The following is a 22,214-nucleotide window of genomic DNA, read 5'->3' on the forward strand; positions in this document are numbered from 1 at the left end:
GATAATTAAGTCATTAATTCAGAAAAACAGAGCAAAAACTTTTTATTCATGAAAAATTATCTCGTAATTCTGAGATAATTAACTCGTTAATTCAGAAAAACTGAGCAAAAACTTTTTTTCATGAAAAATTATCTCGTAATTCTGAGATAATTAACTCGTTAATTCAGAAAAACAGAGTAGATTATTTTTCCTCAAGTGAATGCAATACGCTTCCGTAGCTTTCTTCTTTAAGACTGTCTCAGATGAGTTAATGGTAGGGATGCGCGATATATCGGCCACAATATCGGTATCGGCCGATATTCGTTCATTTTTAATGTTATCGTTATCGGCCCGATAAGAACATTTGTCCGATATATTAAAGCCGATAAATAATGTATTATTTCCTTCAGCAGAGACACTTCAGATGCGCACTGTTCAACATGATGGATTTGAATTGCTTGAAATATGATTGGAATCACTTCAAAAAGGAAAATACAGAAAATAAAGTGCAACAGTCTGTCATATCGGCTACATAAAATTATCATGAGAACATCATTATAACTGTGTGTTTGGGACAAAAAATAAGAATTTTTAATTTTTCAACGGCTGCTAATAATGGGGCTTTGCCATCACAGATAAACTTTAATTTTAAAATATCTAAAAACACTTTCATTCATGAATCTCTTGCAAAAAAAATAAAAAAAATAAATGTTTTGAACTCCCAAAACAAACGAACTCCAAACGAACTTCGTTTTTCAGCCTGATTTTGTTCGAAATGTCGCATCAGTTCGTTCTTCGCTTCCGCTTTAAGTATAACGGGGAATTAATGCTCATTATTTTGCACAGAGAAATCACACACTTCACCAACAGGAAAATGACAACAACGCAAAGTCTGGAATTTAACAAACCATTTAATAATAATGATGAGAATAATAAAAACAATTCAACAACAAAATATGAAATAAATAAAAATGAGTAGGTACATAAATATGGCTGTAAATGTGGCACATCAGACGAGATCAGCGTGAAAGCAGCGCGAGTGAGCGAGCGAGGATGAGGACGGCTCCAGTGAGGACATGTTAATGGCCTAATATCATCCACTACCTATGTGGTGAGAGAGAGAGAGAGAGAGAGACATGGGGATAGTGATTATGAGAAATAAAATGAAACATGTTTTTTTAACTAGTTTATCAAACATCAAATTTAAGCACTGCAACTCTTTTTCATGCAAGCCCTGACGTCTTGTGCAGAACACATGGCAGAAGTGGACACACATCAAGCTTCAGTTTCACACATAAAACTCACCGTCATTATAGTCAACTTTTCCATCCAATGATTTTTTTTTGTGTAAAAAAAAATAAAAAAATACTGATATAGTTGATGGAAATACTAAATATAGATATATTATAGTCTGTTTCTGAATATTTCTTGATTTAAATAGTCTACGTAATCAATGCAAAAAATATGATACATACAAATATAATAATTAATAAATTACATATATATATATACGTATATATTCATGAGACCGAAATGTTGCTAATAAAATGTTGATACATGTTTGAAAGTATTGATAGTGTGCGGGATTTCCTTTTTTTTTAATTATTTTTTTTAATGTTATTATGCTCAAATCACTTGAACATTATTTATTTAACTATTGCATTTTTTTTTGCTATTATTATTATTTTACTAAATATGTTTTGTACCATTACTGCTAATTAGCATCATCTAAGGGAGTTTGTTCTGGGTTGGTTGGGGAGGGATTGAAAATGTAAAAAATGTAAAAACATAGCATTGGTCTTTGGAATAAAAATGAAGAAAAAACTCTTAAATAGTGAGTTCCCGGTCGGATCTGACGTCAGAATAAACACATGAGTGATTCCTGTAACTGTCCTGGGGTCAGTGCTACACATCAGGCATTGAGACTGTCTCTCCTTTAACACTTTCAGCCTTTATTTCAACATCACTGAGAGTTAATAAAGTGCAACACAAGAAAGAAAGTGGGGGGAATCTACCAAATACAGGTTTCAGAGGCAATTTCTAAATGTCTTGGACTTACACCTGTATTTAGCCACCGATAAGACAATTTTGGCCGATACCGATAACCGATAATGCTTTAGCCACCAATATGACAATTTTGGTCGATACCGATAACCGATAATGCTTTTGCCACCGATATGACAATTTTGCCCGATACTGGTAACTGATAATGCTTTAGCCACCAATGCTTTAGCCACCGATATGATAATTTTGGCCGATACCGATAATGCTTTAGCCGCCGATATGACAATTTTGCCCGATACCGATAATGCTTTAGCCACCGATATGGCAATTTTGCCCGATACCGATAATGCTTTAGCCACCGATATGGCAATTTTGGCCGATACCGATAATGCTTTAGCCACCGATGTGACAATTTTGGTCGATACCGATAACCGATAATGCTTTAGCCACCGATATGACAATTTTGCCCGATACCGATAATGCTTTAGCCACCGATATGACAATTTTGTCCGATACCGATAATGCTTTTGCCACCGATATGACAATTTTGGCCAATACCGATAACCGATAATGCTTTAGCCACCGATATGGCAATTTTGGCCGATACCGATAATGCTTTTGCCACCGATATGACAATTTTGGCCAATACCAATAACCGATAATGCTTTAGCCGCCGATATGGCAATTTTGGCCGATACCGATAATGCTTTAGCCACTGATGTGACAATTTTGGCCAATACCGATAACCGATAATGCTTTAGCCACCGATATGACAATTTTGGCCGATACCGATAATTCTTTATATTTATAAGCCGACAACCGGTATATTGGCCGATAAATCTAAATCCAAACAAATGTTTATATAATTTTAACCTGATTACAAAAACAAAAGTCTCACCATTAAAATGCATGCCCCAATCACACAATTATAATGTTCTCATGATAATTTAATAGCCGATATATGAGAGGCTTGCGCTGCACATTACTGTATTTTCCTTTATTGAAGTGATTCCACTCATATTAAGTGCTTTAATCTCCAGGCTGGTATAGGCCACATCTTGGCATCAGATTGCACAGGTTCACTTTGTCTGACCTTTTAACAGCATGTAAAAACAAACTCTGATTGGACCCCAGTAACTAAACCGTACCCGAACACTACAGCAGAGTGTGTGTGTATATCTCCAGCCTCACCTCCTGATGTGTCCAGCGTTGAGTTGCTCCTGTAACACTGACGCTCTCTTCTGCAGAAAGTTCACCTGCACACAAACACACATCAAGCTTAGTGGGGGAAAAGTGTATTTATGGTCACACTTTATTTTACAGTGTCATTGTTACATATGTTACATGTAGTTAGTATAGCAATAACTATTAATTATGCATATTTACATACAACTAACCCTCAACCAAACCAAACCCGGTAACTCTTTATTTTACAGTGTCCTTGTTACATATGTAACATGTACTTACCGTAGTAACAACAGTAAATTATGCATAATTACCCTACCCTAACCCTTTATTTTAAGGTGTCATTGTTACAGTGTAATTATATATTTAAGTACTGAGTAATATTAATTAACTACATGCACATTTACTATAGGGTTAGGGTAGGATTAGGGTTTGGTTGAGGGTTAGTTGCATGCAATTATGCATAATTTATAGGGCTGTGACAATAACGCGTAAATTTCGATTAATTAATCTGAGAAAAAATAACGCTTTAAAAAAAATAACACAGATTAATCCATTCCGTATTGACCTTTGAACCTGGAGCCGTTCTAGCCACCATTCGACTGTAAAATGAAGGAGGGAGACGAGAACGCGCTGGCGCTGCCTGGATCATTGATTGGAACATTTACTTATAAAAAAAACAGCCGGCATTTCAGCGTTGATTCACCGGTGAACGTAAGGGACCAAGGTCGAATCAATGTTGGATTATGTTTCGATTGTGCAAAACGAATCAACGTTGAAATCGTGACGTTGTTTCACCGTTGATGTCGTGACGTTGTTTCATTGTTGATTTTGTGACGTTGTTTCACCGTCTCTTCTTTCAATGGGTGTATAAAGATTGTATGTTGACGTTGAACCAATGTTGAATTATGCTTCAGTTTTGCAAATTGAATCAACGTTGATATTGTGACGTTGTTTCACCCTCTTACCTTTCATCATGGGATAATACAATTGTACATTCAATTACAACCTAGTTTGCAGTTGGAACATGAGTCATAACAATGCTGATGAATTTGTGATTAACTGTACACTAAAATATTGTTAACTGTCAAATTACTTGCAGCAATGGCTTAATTAAACACATTTAATAAAAATATAACATACTCATGATTGTAAAACAAGTTTTATTCTGATAAAACAAAAGTCTAAAAATTCTTTCTAAAACAGATGAAAAACGTTAAACTTTAAAATGCAGCATTTTCGAAGTAATGTTAAAAACCTGTAAAGCAAGTGTAAATAATGTTTATAATTTAATGTTTAATATTAAATGTATAATTTAATAATGTTCAATAATTTAATAATGTTCAATTGTATTGTATTGATTATTTGCTAGGCACAATTATTTCAATGCTCACCCTTTGAACATTTGAACATTATTTCAATAACATGTTCAACACAATTATTTTTAATTGATTGACAGCCCTAATTTATATGCAATTAAAATGCGATTAATTTCGATTAATTAATTACAAAGCCTCTAATTAATTAGATAAATTTTTTTAATCGAGTCCCGGCCCTAATAATTTACTGTTATTATTACGGTAAGTACATGTAACAAAGACAAGGGCACTGTAAAATAAAGTGTTACCAAATAAAGTGTAACCCACTATACAGTGTCCTTGTTACAAGTTACTGTACTGTACAAGTTATGCATAACTACATGCAACTATCAAAGCATACATGTTGTTAATTAATATGACTCAATACTTAATTGTATAATTACACTGTAACAAGGACCGCTTTAACCCAATTTTTACTCAGAGATCGATAAATTTCACAAACAAGTACAAGTAACATATTTATTTATTATGAAGTATTGAAGTAGAAAGAATGAAATAGTATTTTCTTATAAAACATACTTTTATTTTTTACAATGTATGTTTATTATATTAGGAACCACTTACACTGTGTCCAAACCAGGTCGGTTTCATCACTACATCAAAGATGAGTACTTTTTCATGCATTGACTTGAAGTACAACACAATCATTGACATTAGGGGGATGTTTAAGCATTCTCAGTGCATTGTGGGCCACGCTCCTAGTCCTCTGGAGAAGAGGATGAGCACTCCAGTCCTTCGGCGTGGGTTTGGTGTGTCCCTACCATAATAATGTTTCAACTTTATTAGTTAGGCTAGTAGTTTTTGCGGTGGTGTCGGAGTCCTTAAAGTGAGCTTTAAGAATGAAAAGCAAAGTTACCCCCCCCCCCCCTCCCCTTTTTTTTTTTGCTGATCCGAAAAAATGATCCGATCCGTGACAAAACCATGAGTTTTACACCACTATTGTTTTCCCATTTATCGACTATTAACCCCATTTATTGATCAGTTCTACACTAAATGTGCCTAAAACAGTGAAATGCAAACTCAGAATATTACGCAAACCTGCAATAGTTAAATATGCTAAATAACACAAATATACTTTATGTATTTAATCTCACTTTATTAACCAATGTGTTTGCTGCTGACCTTCAATGATCCAATTCAATAAAAATGACTTTCGATAAACATTACGACATTTGTTTCATTTTTTTTATTTTTATTGCTGAGGTAATTATTTCACCGAAGTCCCTTTCAAGGAAAGTCTGTTCACTCGGCGGCCATCTTTGCAGCATACAAAACCAAGTCCTGTCTATTTGAATGGGGGAATCCTGACATCTCAAAAACTGCGGGCGTTCATCACAATTAAATAACATATTTTCAAATCAGCAACAAAATCTGACATGAACTGTCCTGTAAATATTGTTTTTTATGCAATTTATGCTTTTTATACGTATTTTTCAGGCTAGACGAGTCGATGCGCATGTGCAGTCATAAGAGCGAGTCTCAGGTTTCTATGGGAACGGGGTTTCTCACAGGAGATGCAGTGACACAATGACTTTGCCAGTCAGTGATAGGCTAATTCACTTTAGAAGGCGGGACTTATTTCCGCTATATTGCGTGTTGCAGTTTCTCCAATTCATGAGTAATAGGAGTGAAACTTTCTATATCTATAGTGTTTGGTTGAACTTTCTTGTCCTGCGTCCTGTTCTTCTGTGGTTCAGTATAACAGCACAGCTGAAAGGTTTGTTTGAGCGGCGCCCCCTACTGTACAGGAGTGAATCTGCAGTTCCTTCAGCCTGAGGATTATTCAGTTCACTTTAGAAGTGAAGTGGCCTTTACATTTGCCAAATATAGAATTAAAAAAAACAAAATAACAAACAGGCAAGCCCAGCCCAGATGAGATAAAGTAACCTAACACATTACTTTAGATAAAAAGTAACTATTTAACTCAATTAATTACTTTTTAGGGAGTAACGCAATACTGTACTTCATTATTTTTAAAGTAACTTTCCCCAACGCTAGTCACAATTATTGTTAGTGCACAAAAACTTGACCTCAAGAAAAATACATGAATTTTTGCAACCCCTTTAAAGTCTAACAGCTACTTTGACCTTTTGCTAAAATGTAACAATAGTGTGTAACAAACATGTTCGCCATTACAATAACCAAATTCACTTGGGTGAATTCAGTCTTTTTTAAAGTTTGTACGAGTCTGAAAAGAATGTGCATTGTTCTGCGCCGATTTTCCAGGAAACAAAGATACACAGAAACAGAGCAAACCTCAAAGCAAATCTAATGTTACCATCCTTGCAAATGCATGCCTCCGACTCTGAAAAGAATGACTATGGTTAAGATTCCTCAACTGCCGCTGGTTTTGTTAAAATAATGCACTGCAATGTGCAATGCTCGAAATATTCAAGGACATCGGAGGCCACGCTGGTCACCAATTACAACGCATAAACATATCAGATCACAGAGCTGTGTCTGCGAATCCAGAGGAATCTGGTCAGAGCTATTCAGAGGCGTGCGCCGGGGTCTTTGAACTGTGATCTGGAAATGTTGTTTGAGGGGCCCGGACCGAGCCTGACAAAAAAGGAGCTATTGTTTAGATTTGAAATGTTTAACAAAAATGCTCTCGCCACAGACTCGTGTAGAACAAGGCCGACTGTAACTAATAAGACCCTGGCCGGAGCCCTTGAAGCCTGTATTAATGTGGCTAGCGGGTGTAATTGCACATGAGGAGATGAACTGGACCGGAGACTTCAAAGCCTCATGGCCAAATTAGATCCATGTCTATGCAGGAACTCGCAGCACTTGTTCCCCCCCTCCCCTTCCCAAGAAATCAAATAAACAAGAGCCACTTGAGTTCAAAGACGTGAGGTCTGACTGCTCGGCATTATTAGCTGATGCTGCGATCGCACGTGAGACACCGAAGTGGACAGATCGCATGCGCAGGACTTCACAGAAAGAGCTAAAAACCTGTGTACAAGTAAAATGCATTCTGTACATCAACAACGTCTGGTCCATATGAATGAATGACTTTTAATATTGGCTTTGGAGGCTATAAAACCAAGCGGCAACCTTCGTGTCTCTCTCTTGAATCAACACAGAAGTGACTTAAACTGCAGTTCATCGACTGGCCTCTAGAGACAGGCTGCAGAAGAGAGCCAATCCCATAGACCCGCATGTTAAATTCCCAACTTTACAGCAGAAAAAAACATGTTTACAGCCTGGTGCAAAAAGTGGTTTTGGTCTATAAAGCTAACTTTGCCCTTCATGACGACTATGAGGGGGGTGAATATTTTTATAACTCATGCATTTAAATTATATTAAGCCTTAAAGTTGTGCATAATTAAGGGCGTGGCCACTTGAGTGACAGGTGGATTGCGACTGCTTCACTACTAGCCGTTTGTCTGCGTTCTGTTAGCGTCACGTCTCCTCAGCTAATCCGCCTCGCTGCACAATTTCGGTTTATCCGGGAGTGACGTGCAGCCAAGATGGCGACGGCCGGCTCTGCCCACTTTGGGCTTCAAAAATGCTCTTCAGAAACCAGGTGACGTCACGCACACTACGTCCATATTTTTTTACTGTCTACGTATAAAACAAGAAACAATAAAATGCCATTTAAAGTAAAACAGTAAGACAGTTATGTAAATAACAGAACAATTAAACTAGACCTTAATATCAAAGAGGAAACTCCAAACAATGTCAGATCAACATCTCACTGTTTTTCCAACCCAGGTGCATTGGAAATGCGTGACTTTGGCCGCATTTCTGCAAAAACGGCAATATGTTGTTTTGGGTATATTTCCAGTGCATTTGTTTGAGGCGCGTTTCAAGGCAGTTTAAAACTGAAATGTTCAGTGACTGGCGCATACTAAATTTTCAGAAATGTGACATTCTGTTGCGTTGGTTAATGCATGGCAGTTCGGAAATTAAATTGCCGGTGAGTGGCGCTAAAAAACGTGAGATTAAAAATGCATTTGCTGAAGAAACCATGCCATGTTAGCTTGCTTCTGTGAGGCCTTGAGCTCTTTTGTGGAGAGCCGTGACTCGTGCTTCACGTTATTCGTACCTGAGCTCTCCAGTATCGCGAGCTACCAATGCTTTTCTATTAGAAAAGCCATACATATGGAGCTGGTTATGTGATGCAAATGGCAAAACATATTAGCTTACAAATCATGCAGATAAAAGTGATTTAAGGAACCGTGCAAAATTAAGTCTTTGCTAATCAACAATTGGCCAATATATTCATAATTTGTGTACAAAGGAGCAAAAGTTGTTGTTTTACAGCCTGTAGAGTTAATTTCAGCTGCAAACTGCAATGAATTGTATGCATAGGTACGTTTTTTTTGCAGTTTTACAGAAATGTAGCCAGAGTCACGTATTTCCAATGAGCCTATGTTTTTTTTTTTAGCGATTCATGTTTTTAGTGTGTGAGGTCTGAGTCTTCAAGCTTTGTTTGGGTGGTGTTGGGGTGTTAATTGCTCTCATTGCTGTTGGGAGTTGGTTCCACCACTGAGATGTCCCATGATCTGGACTAACAGGGACTCTTCATGTGGAGAAAAGGGAGAGTTGTGTGGCCAGAATTAGTTAATTGTAGCCAGGCTTGGGTGAGCTGTTTGATGATGCGTTGAATGTGATGCATTAGCTTTTGTGTTTTGCATGCAATTAGAAGAAACTGGCAGCCAATGAAGAGACTTGCAGTGATATTATAGTCCTGCTCTTTTATCCATTCTCTGAACCGCCTTGTCCTATTTAGGGTCATTGGGATGGTGGAGCCTATCCCAGCATCTCAGGCCATGGGCAGGGAAACACCCAGGGGTGCGTTTCCCAAAAGCATCGTTAGCCAACTATGATCGCAAGTTCTGTCGTAGTCGTAGTTCAACGAGTCTGTGTTTCCCGAAACCATAGTTCCAACGAACATTCGCAAACAGCATCGCAAAGTTGTGTGTTCGGAATGACACTCTCGACCTGTGGTTAGAAGCAGAGTTTCTTGTTTGCATGAGATGTGGACTCAATAAATCCTTATCTTGAGCAAAATAAGCAAGCTGACATTCAGTACAACCTGTATCTTTTATTTAGAATACATACAAATGTCATTTACGTCTTTTAGTTTGTCAAGAAATTGAAAGTGTCGTTTATGAAGAGTGTGCATGTGCGAATGTGCTCTAGTACGTAAGAACGAGCCTACACTGTACAAATTAATTGTAATGTTTTTTTGTTTTTTTTTGTGGATAAAAGAAAAATAGCATTTTGTTTTCTTGTGCCCTACAAATCAGAATCACAATACAGCAAATAAAGTACAAATAAATAAATAAAGACTTAACTGGACAACTGCTTTAAGCAATCTGAGCGGTCCTAGCACTGAACCTTGTGGCACTCACTGGTGATAGTAAAGGTTAGAGAGAGTAATAATTTTCTACAGATAAACAGAGAGATGTTTAATGTATTTATTTGGTAAGTAGTCATGTAAGAAGTGAGATAATGTTCATCCAGTTGCTCATTCCCACTAAATAAACTCCACACCTTCACATGCCAATCAAACTGTCTGGGTTTATTTTGCGATTATGAGTGATGTACTTCAGCACTTCTCTGGCGTTCGAGCCGTTTTCCCCTGGACTGTTTGCAGGAAGCCGTCGCCAATCGAAGCTATCCGTCATATAATGCACATCATCCTGTCTATACATAAGTGATCCAGGTGTGTTTATGAATCGGTTGAGATCGAGTCCATGTATATGAAACTATGCAATGTCCAGATGTGTCTGTGGTGGTGGTTTTTCTGTGGAAGCTTGTTTCCACCACAGAATAAAAATTAAAAAAGGTAACTGCAACTTTTTTCTCACAATTGTGAGTTATAAAGTCAGAATTGCGTGATATAAAGCCACAATTGTGTTATAAAGTCAGATTTGTGAGATATAAAAATTGTATTGCTAGAAATAAACTTGCAATTCTGACTTTTTTTCTCCAAACTGCATGTTTATATCTCACAATTCTGATTTTATAACGCAATTGTGTTATAAAGTCAGAATTGCATGATATAAAGTCGCAATTGCGTGTTATAAAGTCAGAATTGTGAGATATAAACATGCAATTCTGAGAAAAAAAAGTCAAGACTCTGACTTTATAACATGCAATTGTGAGTTTATGTCTCGCAATTCTGAGAAATAAAGTCAGAATTGCACGATGCAAACTTGCAGTTGTGAGATAAAAAGTTGCAATTATCTTATTCCGTGGTGGAAACAAGCTTCCATATTTTTCTGACCTGCCTTACAAAATGAATGTAAACCCTCAACATACATTTGTGTATGTGTGTCCAGTGGGAGCTGTGGTGTGTGCATTAGTTTGATCACCTGTGACTTCAGCGAGGTGATGGTGTCGTTCAGCTCCTGCTGTAGCTCCGCCGGCATCAGGCCTTTAATCTTCACCTCACACTCCTGATGGACATGTGTGATCTACACGAGGAGAGATGGGAAGAGTTTAAAACATGCCCTGTAATAATGGCTCCATCAGGCTGTCAAACACTGTGGTAAGTCCTCAATGAACTATAGCTGTGGCAAGAGTACCGCAAACTAAGACCGCCTGTCTACCAAGTACAAACTACACACATGTATGTTGTATGAACGTACTCAAGTAGAGAGACACTTTTTGTCAACAAACTGAGGAATCTTTAACGCGGATCTAACCAGCAGAAAGACTCGCTGGGGTTAAACCCCAGTTGTGCAGGCGGGGCATGTTGTCACACTGTGTTACAATGAGAACTATTGATATTCTATTCTATACTTTCATGAATTCCATTGAGAAACCATGAGAAAAAGGCGAATAAAGACTGAGAGTCAATGTTTAGAAACTATTAATTATTATTATGTTTTGAAATATGTTGTATAGCTGTGTTTTGCGGTGTGTTTGTTGTCAAACTCAATTTTTTTTGTTTTAATTATTAAAAAATGCCATTATTTTATATAAAAAAGTTAATAATTGTATTTTATTGAGAACATATTTTAGTTTGTCAAGCATATTTTTTGATTAGATCAGATAAAATGTACAATGTACTCCACCTATGGGGCATGTTGTCACAATTCACTTCCATTCTAAGGATTAAATCAAGAAAAAAGAACAACAAAACCACATAACGTCACACTAGACGTGTGAAATTAATGATCGGAAAAAATTAATTCTCTGAACCAAACCAAATTGATATATAAGTCTTTTGGTGTGGTTCACATAATTACACAAATGACTGCATATACGATAGCCAATCAGAAGAGCACATGGGCGGAGTTGCTCGTTGTGTAATGTCGTCGAGGCTGGTTAGGACAAAACGTTTTGTACTGTAATTTTGGGCTAGTCTATGCTGGTTTTTAGACTTTCTTGGTGTTCATCATCCTGATGGTCTACCACATGCCAAGATTAGTGAATGTGAGAATGTAAGATGGTTTCTAGTCTTGGTCTTAAGTGGTCTGGGTTTAGGTCTTAAGTGGTCTGGGTTTAGGTCTGGGTTTAGGTCTTAAGTGGTCTGGGTTTAGGTCTGGGTTTAGGTCTTAAGTGGTCTGGGTTTAGGTCTTAATGGATCTGGGTCTTGACTCCAACTTTGGCTCGTCTGGCTTTGATCTTTGATGGTCTTAAACAGGCTCTGTCCACCATATTAAGTAAAAAATGTCTTAATATTCGCCTTGTTTGAGGGGAACAGAGGCGCAACAAGAAAGATGATTGCCTTTCCTAAAATAATTTTCCTGTTGTGGATTTAACTGATTGTTCTGGCTTTCTATAATTAATCTTTCAGGGTACAATGAAAGGATTGGAAGCCACTTCAAAGAGGAAGAGTGTACATTATCTGAACACAGCTCTCTGTTCTTTTTTTGTAGACCAGGCCTTCGCCATTTACCCAATCGTCCCCATTTGCTGCCCTCCTCTGCATTTGACATGACGTGCCAATCAATTTGCTTATTTCTTATTACTTATGTCTGAGTGAATTCAACCCACAAGAATTATAGCACTGGATATTGAGACAACTCTGAGTGTCTCTTAGCTGACTAGACTATAATTTTTTCGATTAATCGTAAAAAAAAAAAAGAAAAAAAAAAGTGGTCGATTCGATATCGATTCTCAAAAGTCACGAATCGATCTTTTTTCCGTATATGAATTTCTGAAAACATTCGCCTTTGCGAGAATCCAAGTAAACATAGTCGGTTATGGCTTAAGTAAACAGCAGAGAGAGAACACGTGCTAATATTCCTGCTGCTGTTTGAGTTTTTAATGTTAATCTGACTACAAAAGACAAACAACTCACTCACTGATCTTCACTGAATAACTTTAATAAGGATTCACCTTTATTTAATTTGTACAGTGAAGATTATATGCAGTGTTATTTTACATTTGATTACTTTATTCAATTTCTGTACCTGAGAACTGTTAGACCAACCTGAAAAACCTTAAAAGCATTGATTATTTCATTTGTATCTTTGATCTATTGTATTTTTGATACTGCTTGTAGTTTTAATTACTTGTTCTTTTTTTTTTTATTAATGACTGTTTTTTTTTTATAATCGTTGAAATTTATTTGAGTAGTTTTAGCTCTGGTATTGCAATTGCAATCGAGAATTGTTAAATTTCACTGGTATCTATAATTTTGTGACATAACCTTATTTATTACAATACAAGGATACATGGGTCAAAAACAATAATTATTTTATTCATTTATTACTTTCTTTGTGGTGGGGCCAGTGAAAATGGAATAATTGAAATCAGTGCATCGAATCGAAAATCGATAATAGAATCGAGAATTGAGATCTTGTGAATCGGAATCGAATTGAGATCTTGTGAATCTGAATCGAATCGAATTGAGATCTTGTGAATCGAAGTGAGATCTTGCAAATTGAATTGAGATCTTCTGAATCGGAATCAAATCAAATCGAGATCTTGTGAATTGGATCGAATTGAGATCTTGTGAATCGAATCGAATTGAGATCTTGTGAATCGGAATCGAATTGAGATCTTGTGAATCGGAATCGAATTGAGATCTTGTGAATCAGAATCGAATTGAGATCTTGTGAATTAGAATCAAATCGAGATCTTGTGAATCGGAATCGAATCGAGATCTTGTGAATTGGAATCGAATTGAGATCTTGTGAATTGGAATCGAATTGAGATCTTGTGAATTGGAATCGAATTGAGATCTTGTGAATCAGAAACGAATTGAGATCTTGTGAATCGGAATCTAATCGAATTGAGATCTTGTGAATTAGAATCAAATCGAGATCTTGTGAATCGGAATCGAATCGAGATCTTGTGAATTGGAATCGAATTGAGATCTTGTGAATCGGAATTGAATTGAGATCTTGTGAATCGGAATCGAATTGAGATCTTGTGAATCAGAATCGAATTGAGATCTTGTGAATCGGAATCTAATCGAATTGAGATCTTGTGAATTAGAATCAAATCGAGATCTTGTGAATCGGAATCGAATCGAGATCTTGTGAATTGGAATCGAATTGAGATCTTGTGAATCGGAATTGAATTGAGATCTTGTGAATTGGAATTAAATGGAATCGAATTGATATCTTGTGAATCGGAATCAAATTGAGTGTGTTGTTAGAGGGTTTCCCACTACAGGTGTTAATGCATGAGATTGTGGAGAACCCCTCAACAGCTTAACGCTCACTTTTGGCAAAGTGTCAGTGATTAGTTCGGCCTTCATTTATAATGGCAGATCTGAGTGGAGTTTGCAAACGCCAACCTTGAGACTTTATTAGGCCTTATAGACCATTCTTAGCAGGCTCCATTTCTATTATCCAGTTCAATAATTAGCCTTTATTGTCTTCCCTGAATATTGTTTTTTATGAATCTGTTTATTATAACAATTATGATTACTATTTATTTATTGAGTAATTGATTAACTGGACAGATGTAATATCATTCATTTCCCAGGGTGAAAATAAAGCCAAATGAATTATGAAATTTTATTTATGAGTGTTAAACAAATGCAATGGTTAGAATTTGACATACACACTTTAACCCTCTTCGAGCAAGAAGGAACAACAGCATGGAGGCTTGTTTCCGCAACAGAATAAAAACATTTAAAAATATAATTGCGACTTTACATCAATTAAAGGTTTTACAATTACTAGTTTACATCTCGCAACTCTGACTTTATTTCTCAGAATTGCGAGATATAAAGTCAGAATTTCATGATATAAAGTCAGAATTGCAAGATATAAAGTCAGAATTGTGAGATATAAACTCTTAATTGCGAAAAATAAACTCGCAATTCTGACTTTTTGTATGTTTATATCTCACAATTTTGACTTTATAACACACAATTGCAACTATATATCTCACAATTCTGACTTTATAACACGCAATTGCAACTATATATCTCACAATTCTGACTTTCTGACTTTATAACACACAATTGCAACTATATATCTCACAATTCTGACTTTATAACACGCAATTGCAACTATATATCTCACAATTCTGACTTTATAACACGCAATTGCAACTATATATCTCACAATTCTGACTTTATAACACACAATTGCAACTATATATCTCACAATTCTGACTTTATAACACACAATTGCAACTATATATCTCACAATTCTGACTTTATAACACGCAATTGCAACTATATATCTCACAATTCTGACTTTCTGACTTTATAACACACAATTGCAACTATATATCTCACAATTCTGACTTTCTGACTTTATAACACACAATTGCAACTATATATCTCACAATTCTGACTTTATAACACACAATTGCAACTATATATCTCACAATTCTGACTTAATAACACGCAATTGCAACTATATATCTCACAATTCTGACTTTCTGACTTTATAACACACAATTGCAACTATATATCTCACAATTCTGACTTTATAACACGCAATTGCAACTATATATCTCACAATTCTGACTTTATAACACGCAATTGCAACTATATATCTCACAATTCTGACTTTATAACACACAATTGCAACTATATATCTCACAATTCTGACTTTATAACACGCAATTGCAACTATATATCTCACAATTCTGACTTTATAACACACAATTGCAACTATATATCTCACAATTCTGACTTTATAACACGCAATTGCAACTATAATATATCACACAATTTTGACTTTATAATACGCAATTGCAACTATATATCCCGCAATTCTGACTTTATAACACAACTGCAACTATATATCACGCAATTTTGACTTTATAACACACAATTGCAACTATATATCTCGCAATTCTAACTTTATATCACGCAATTGCAACTATATATCACGCAATTTTGACTTTATAACTCGCAATTGCAACTTTGTCACGCAATTCTGAGACAAAAAGTCACAATTACCTTTTTTATTTTTTATTCTATGGAGGAAACAAGCTTCCAAGATTAGTTGGAAAAATGTAAATTCTGTCATCATGTCATTCCAAACCTTTATGACTTTAATTCTGAAGAAATGTTTTTGCTAATACAATGTTAAGTCAGTGGTGTTCAAAACAACATAGTTGACTGCCATTGTATGGATTGTACGCATTTCACCCGCCATATTATTTCTGAGTACACTATTCCTTCACACATTCTCGACTGTGGCATGAAGTACACAGACACTCGGTATATTCCTGGGACATAATCACTCCGAATTTAAACAGGTTTTCTTTCTCAATAAATTCTGACAGGCCCGTACACTCACAGCTGAAACACCGGGTCACGTTGAGGATAAGGATTTGTGCTTTATTTCTGATCTTCTTCCAGCAACTAATGAACCGCATATAAAAGCTTCCAGATTTCACAACTGAACAATATGATTAATGAACCATTTCATCTTCATTTCCTTCATTTCCAAAGTGTTCTTTGTTGTTTCATAAACCAATCTTTATTTTGAAGACTGAGCAGCAGTCTCTTTTCCACACCATTCTCACTTAAAACGACACTATTTCATCTATATATAGTCTTTATATTGTGCGTGCGCGATGCAGGATGGGTTTTTGACAGCTGCCAGCTGAAAGCAGCAAGACCTCGGCACTTTCAACGTTCAAATAAACTTTGTCATGTCGTCAGGGGCTTGATGTATGCTAATGAAGGGGTGGAGGGGAGGGAAAGAGTGCACAAGCATTCAAAAGAAAAAGAAAAACAGCAAAGTGACAGATTCACAAGGGTACATCAAAAACCTGCACTGCTCAAAAAACACTTTTGCATCTCAAAACTGGCGTTTCTGGAGTCAAGAGTACGAGAATGAAGCTCTCTGAATAGCTCGCACAACTGAAAAAGGAGTGTTTTCAAGAGGCAGAGCAGAAATTAGAGGTTGGAAGAGACTCTTTATGAAGTTATGAGGCAGAAGTATGATTTATGAAGTGCCTCTCCAGTGGAGTAGCACCGGTGCCGTAATGGGAAGCTAATGGATAATGACGGCACTTACGCTACGGTGCGCTCGCTCTTGAGTGGAGAAGATCTGAGGTTCAGGCATGGGTTTTTAGTGGACATGTAAAGCCAAATCTAATGTCCCTCTCACTGGAAAAAATTATATTCAGTATGTATGTAGTACATTATTTGAATTTGTTTATACAATACAGTATTAAAGTCAACAAGAAAAAGCATTTGCAACTCATTTTATTGGTGCAATCTGACATTTTCCGTTTGTTCGACGTTCGTTTGGCCTGATTTTGTTCGAAACGTCACCTTCATTTATACAGCGCTTTTACCAATATAGATTGTTTCAAAGCAGCTTTACAGTGATAATAGGAAATTACAGTAACAGAGATTGTTTGGCTTTACAGCAGCTCTAGAATAAAGTCCAGCTAAAGTTAGTTTTGATTGATTCACTTCCGCTCCAACAATTTTTTCCCTCTTTTGTAAAGTCATAGAAACACTCTTTTGGAGCAAATTGGAATGCAAAAGGTATATCACACATACAGTCAACCCAAAAGTTATTCAGACACCAGATATAGTTTTTTATATTTTTTCACTAGTGTGCGTATGACACTATAGGTCATTTACGTAAGTGAGGAGAGCAAAATAAAGGAAACTGTGACTTATTATACCCCAAAAACTCTTCATACCAGTAACATTTATACAGATTTGGGAGCAAAAATGATCCAGACACTTTGACCTGATCATGTTTTGCTGAAGTGTGTTTTCTTTAATTGCTAATGCTCTTTTACACACAGACTGAACAAAATGAAGCATTGCTTGGTAACTGGTTGAGCTAAACTGGTATTATCTAATTGTGTAGTTAAATTTAACAGCTGACAGATATTCAACATAATTCATCTGAGAGACAGTCTAACAGAAGGACGGACAAAACCAGTGAAATATCAACTGATTCAGAGGCATATTTTATTACCATTTTCTAAACTATAGCGAATAAACTGAGATAATGTGAGAAATGTTGAAGGTGTCTGAATAAATTTTGGTTTGACTGTAAGTTTACCCAACTATGGCGACTTATGTTTCTGAGAAACCCATAAATTAAAAAAGGGTCAATCGTTTTTGCAACATGTTTGGTGATAGAGAAACACTGCAAGTCCAGGTTTGAAAAGCTTCGGGAACGTCCTCTCTGATATCACTGAAATCCCATGCTTACATCAAAAGCTGGGTTTCAGTTTTCTCCAGAGCCGCTATATATATATAAATGAACTAAATTAGAACTTTTTAGCAACAAAAATGAACCATCACTGAACTTACTTAAGCTGGACTGTGACGCTATTTTCTTCTGGAAACAAACTTTGTTGCATTATTATCTCTGTAAAGCTGCTTTGATACAATCTGTACTGTAAAAAGCACCACAGAAATAAAGGTGGCTTGAGAAGTGAGATTCGCTAGATTAGCACTCAGTCGTCAGCACACGTCGCATGCAGCGAATCGCTCCTGTTTAACTAACATGTCAAATCCATCCTGATATGAAAATAACACCTCAGGAGGAAACCTCTCGGAGGACTCCGCAACTTAACTGTTCGGGAGGCTTTGTGTGTGTAACGGCCTCATCCAGCGAGACTGCGCAGAAACACACGCGCTTCATGCCAAGCAGGCGTGGAGGAGCCCGGAGCCACCGATGAGGAACATCTGTTTGAAGTCTGGGCAAAAAGAGGGCTGTTTTTGCATGCCGAGGATTGCATTACAAAGACATGTCTTGGAAGATAAACTGGGGCAATATCAGTGCACTGAAGAGAGAGAGAGAGAGCAGGCCTTTATTTCCACCTCTCTCTCTCTCTCACGAACAAACACAGCGTTGGAGATGTGAGGGTTTATGAGGTGGGAGTAGATGTTCTTTACAGGCGCTCTTAAGTCTGGAGGTCTGGGGTGGGCGAACACATTCCTTGTTGAAGTCAAAATTAAATCAAAATTGACCTTAGACACAGCTCACCCCAAAAGGAAAATATGTCACCCTCATGTCAAAGTTGGGGAGAAGTTTTCAAGAATGTTCATGCTGCACTTTTACATGCTTTATTTTGCAATTTATAGGGTTAGTATGAACTAGTATGAACATTACGGCTTGCAAATGCTATTTGTATTCTGTATATAATCTTGGATATATAAGTAGAGCCAACTTTATTCACATAAGTTGGGGAGAAGTTTTCAAGAATGTTCATGCTGCACTTTTTCATGCTTTATTTTGCCCTTTATAGGGTTAGTATGAACTAGTATGAACATTACGGCTTGCAAATGCTATTTTTATTCTGTATATAATCTTGGATATATAAGTAGAGCCAACTTTATTCACATAAGTTGGGGAGAAGTTTTCAAGAATGTTCATGCTGCATTTTTTTAATGCTTTATTTTGCCCTTTATAGGGTTAGTATGAACTAGTATGACCATTACGGCTCGCAAATGCTATTTTTATTCTGTATATAATCTTGGATATATAAGTAGAGCCAACTTTATTCACATAAGTTGGGGAGAAGTTTTCAAGAATGTTCATGCTGCACTTTTTCATGCTTTATTTTGCCCTTTATAGGGTTAGTATGAACTAGTATGACCATTACGGCTTGCAAATGCTATTTTTATTCTGTATATAATCTTGGATATATAAGTAGAGCCAACTTTATCCACGTAAAAAAACTGTAAAACCCAACAAGTTAAGCTAACTCATTTCATTTGAGGACACCGATTACCTCAATTCAATTAAAGGATTAGTTAACCCCAAAATGAAAATTTCCATGTCTTTCTTTCCTCAGTGGGAGAGAAATTATGTTTTTTGAGGAAAACATTTCTGGATTTTTCGTCTAACAATGGACTTCATTGGTTACCATCGTTTTCAAGTCCAAATCAATGCAGTTTCAAAAGTCTTTGAAGTGTTTAAACGGGCTGTACGCGATCACAGCTGAAGAAGAGGTTGTTATCTAGGGAAACGATAGGTCATTTAAAAAAAAAAAATATTATAATTTATAGACTTTTTACCTTCAATAGTTCGGACTGAGCTGATCAACAAATGGACAGGGAACTACGTCATCACGTTGAAAGGTCACGCCGGCGCCGGCAGAAGTACCGCCCCACTGTTTACAATGCGACCGTACGTAGGAGGATAGTTCAAATAGTATTGCCGGCGCCAGCGTGACCTTTCAACGTGATGACGTAGTTCCCTGCCCGTTTGTTGATCAGCTCAATCCGAACTATTGAAGGTAAAAACTCTATACATTATATATATATTTTTTTAAATGACCTATCGTTTCCCTAGATAACAACCTCTTCTTCAGCTGTGATCGCGTACAGCCCGTTTAAACACTTCAAAGACTTTTGAAACTGCATTGATTTGGACTTAAAAACGATGGTAACCAATGAAGTCCATTGTTAGATGAAAAATCCAGAAATGTTTTCCTCAAAAAACATAATTTCTCTCCCACTGAGGAAAGAAAGACATGGATATCTTGGATGGCATTGGGGTGAGTAAATTATTAGGAAATTTTCATTTTGGGGTGAACTAATCCTTTAAGTTCATAAAAAACAATAGTTATGAGTACTCTGAACTTATTTTAATCGAGTCCACAAAGACAAGGATATTTCTTAATGCACAACTAAACTTTACACTGCATTCAAATACTTTATATAGCTGAAAAACAGTGAAATTACAAACCTAAAATGAACTTTTAAGCGCTTGCTAGCTCACAATATCACACACAAAGTCAAATCCTGTAAGTTAAGCTAACTCATTACATTTGAGGACACCGATTACCTTAATTAATTTAATTTCAGAAACTATAATAAGATATACATTGCAGTCAAGAAGCTAAATGACTAATTAAGTGATGATTGAGCATTAGTGACGAACACAGGGGTATTATGAACATTACTGAAGTAAAATGGCTCGCAAATGCTATTTCTGTTCTTTATACAATCTTGGATATAAGTATAGCCAATTTTATACTCACATTCATACAGTATATACTCACGTAATGCGATATATATTATATAGCATATCTCAACTGCTTGATTGCTTGCCCTAGTGAAAAAAAGTCCTAGTGAAACAAACCTATACCAAAATGTATTTAAAATACATTTATTTCATACTACAAATCCATTAACATACAGTATTTACTGACAGAATTACTGATATGAATATTATAATTAAACTTTATTTGGAGTTCTTCTTTATTGCACAATGCACATTTAATAATATTAAGCCTAAAATGTGTTTTAATATCACTATTAATAAGGATAGTATGATCTCTGTATAATATCAGTCATTAAATGCAAGATATTTAAAATGTATCCAAAGTATACTCGCAATAGTTCCACTTTAGCACAATCAAATATACTTATGTTTATCTTTATTTAAACTAACTAAAGTGCATTAAAAACAAAATTAGTTCTTCCAATTTAGCAGACTTTAAGTATATCAGTTTAGTAAACCAAAAGTGCAGTCTCAGGGTATTTATATTAAGTACATAAATATGTAAATGTAGTTGTAGTATACTTAACATAAAATAAATGTATTTCAAATACATTTTGGTATAGGTTTGTTTCACTAGGACTTTTTTTCACTAGGGCAAGCAATCAAGCAGTTGAGATATGCTATATAATATATATCGCATTACGTGAGTTTAGGGCATTTTAGTATTTATTTATTTTTTACTAGGGTGAACTTAATATCACTCTAATCTGCTAAATGTGATCATAAGGCATGAATATATCATAATTAGTGCTGGGCAATGATTAATCAATCCACAATAAAAGTTTGTGTTTACATAATATATGTGTGTGTACTGCGTATACTTATTCTGTATATATAAATAACACATTTTTCTTAAATATATACATGCATATGTATATATTTAAGAAAAATGTGTTATTTATATATAAAACATTTATAAATATATATACATGCAAATATTTCTTAAATATATACATGTGTGTGTATTTATATATATAGAATAAGTATACACAGTACACACACATATATTATGTATATATATATAGCCCAGCACTAATTAAGATATTATAATTCCCGTGGGACATAATGTAAGTGGGACTTGACTATATCTATTGAGATATGATTATTAAGCTATAATATTAAAGCTATAAAGCAGTGGAGAAACGTTAATATGCTTTGAAAGACATTGCTTTTGTTTATACAAGTTGTGCAGATGCATTTTAAATACTGAACTATTTTGCAACTTAAATTTGTCATTCATGCCTGTTTACTTTCTTAACATACTGATTAAGAAAATCCCAGATATCTTGGA

General features: G+C 35.8%; 2 protein-coding genes across 2 annotated transcripts in view; both read right to left on the reverse strand.

Annotated features, from left to right (window-relative positions):
• The window catches only part of axin2 (axin 2 (conductin, axil)), a 39,608-nt gene extending 36,400 nt beyond the window's left edge, over window positions 1-3,208 (reverse strand). The window contains exon 1 of the mRNA XM_084108963.1: window positions 3,175-3,208. The gene's annotated coding sequence lies outside the window, so the exon portion shown is untranslated. The remainder of the gene's footprint in view (window positions 1-3,174) is intronic.
• The window catches only part of cep112 (centrosomal protein 112), a gene marked incomplete at its 3' end in the record, with an annotated part of 211,975 nt that continues 192,931 nt past the window's right edge, over window positions 3,171-22,214 (reverse strand). The window contains exons 25-26 of the mRNA XM_084108946.1: window positions 10,877-10,978; window positions 3,171-3,239 (exon numbers count right to left, since the gene is read on the reverse strand). Coding sequence (XP_083965072.1) covers window positions 3,171-3,239; window positions 10,877-10,978 — 171 coding nt within the window. The remainder of the gene's footprint in view (window positions 3,240-10,876; window positions 10,979-22,214) is intronic.

This window comes from Abramis brama (assembly GCF_963993115.1).
Source record: "Abramis brama genome assembly, chromosome: 1".
In the NCBI taxonomy this organism is placed as follows: Eukaryota; Metazoa; Chordata; class Actinopteri; order Cypriniformes; family Leuciscidae; genus Abramis; species Abramis brama.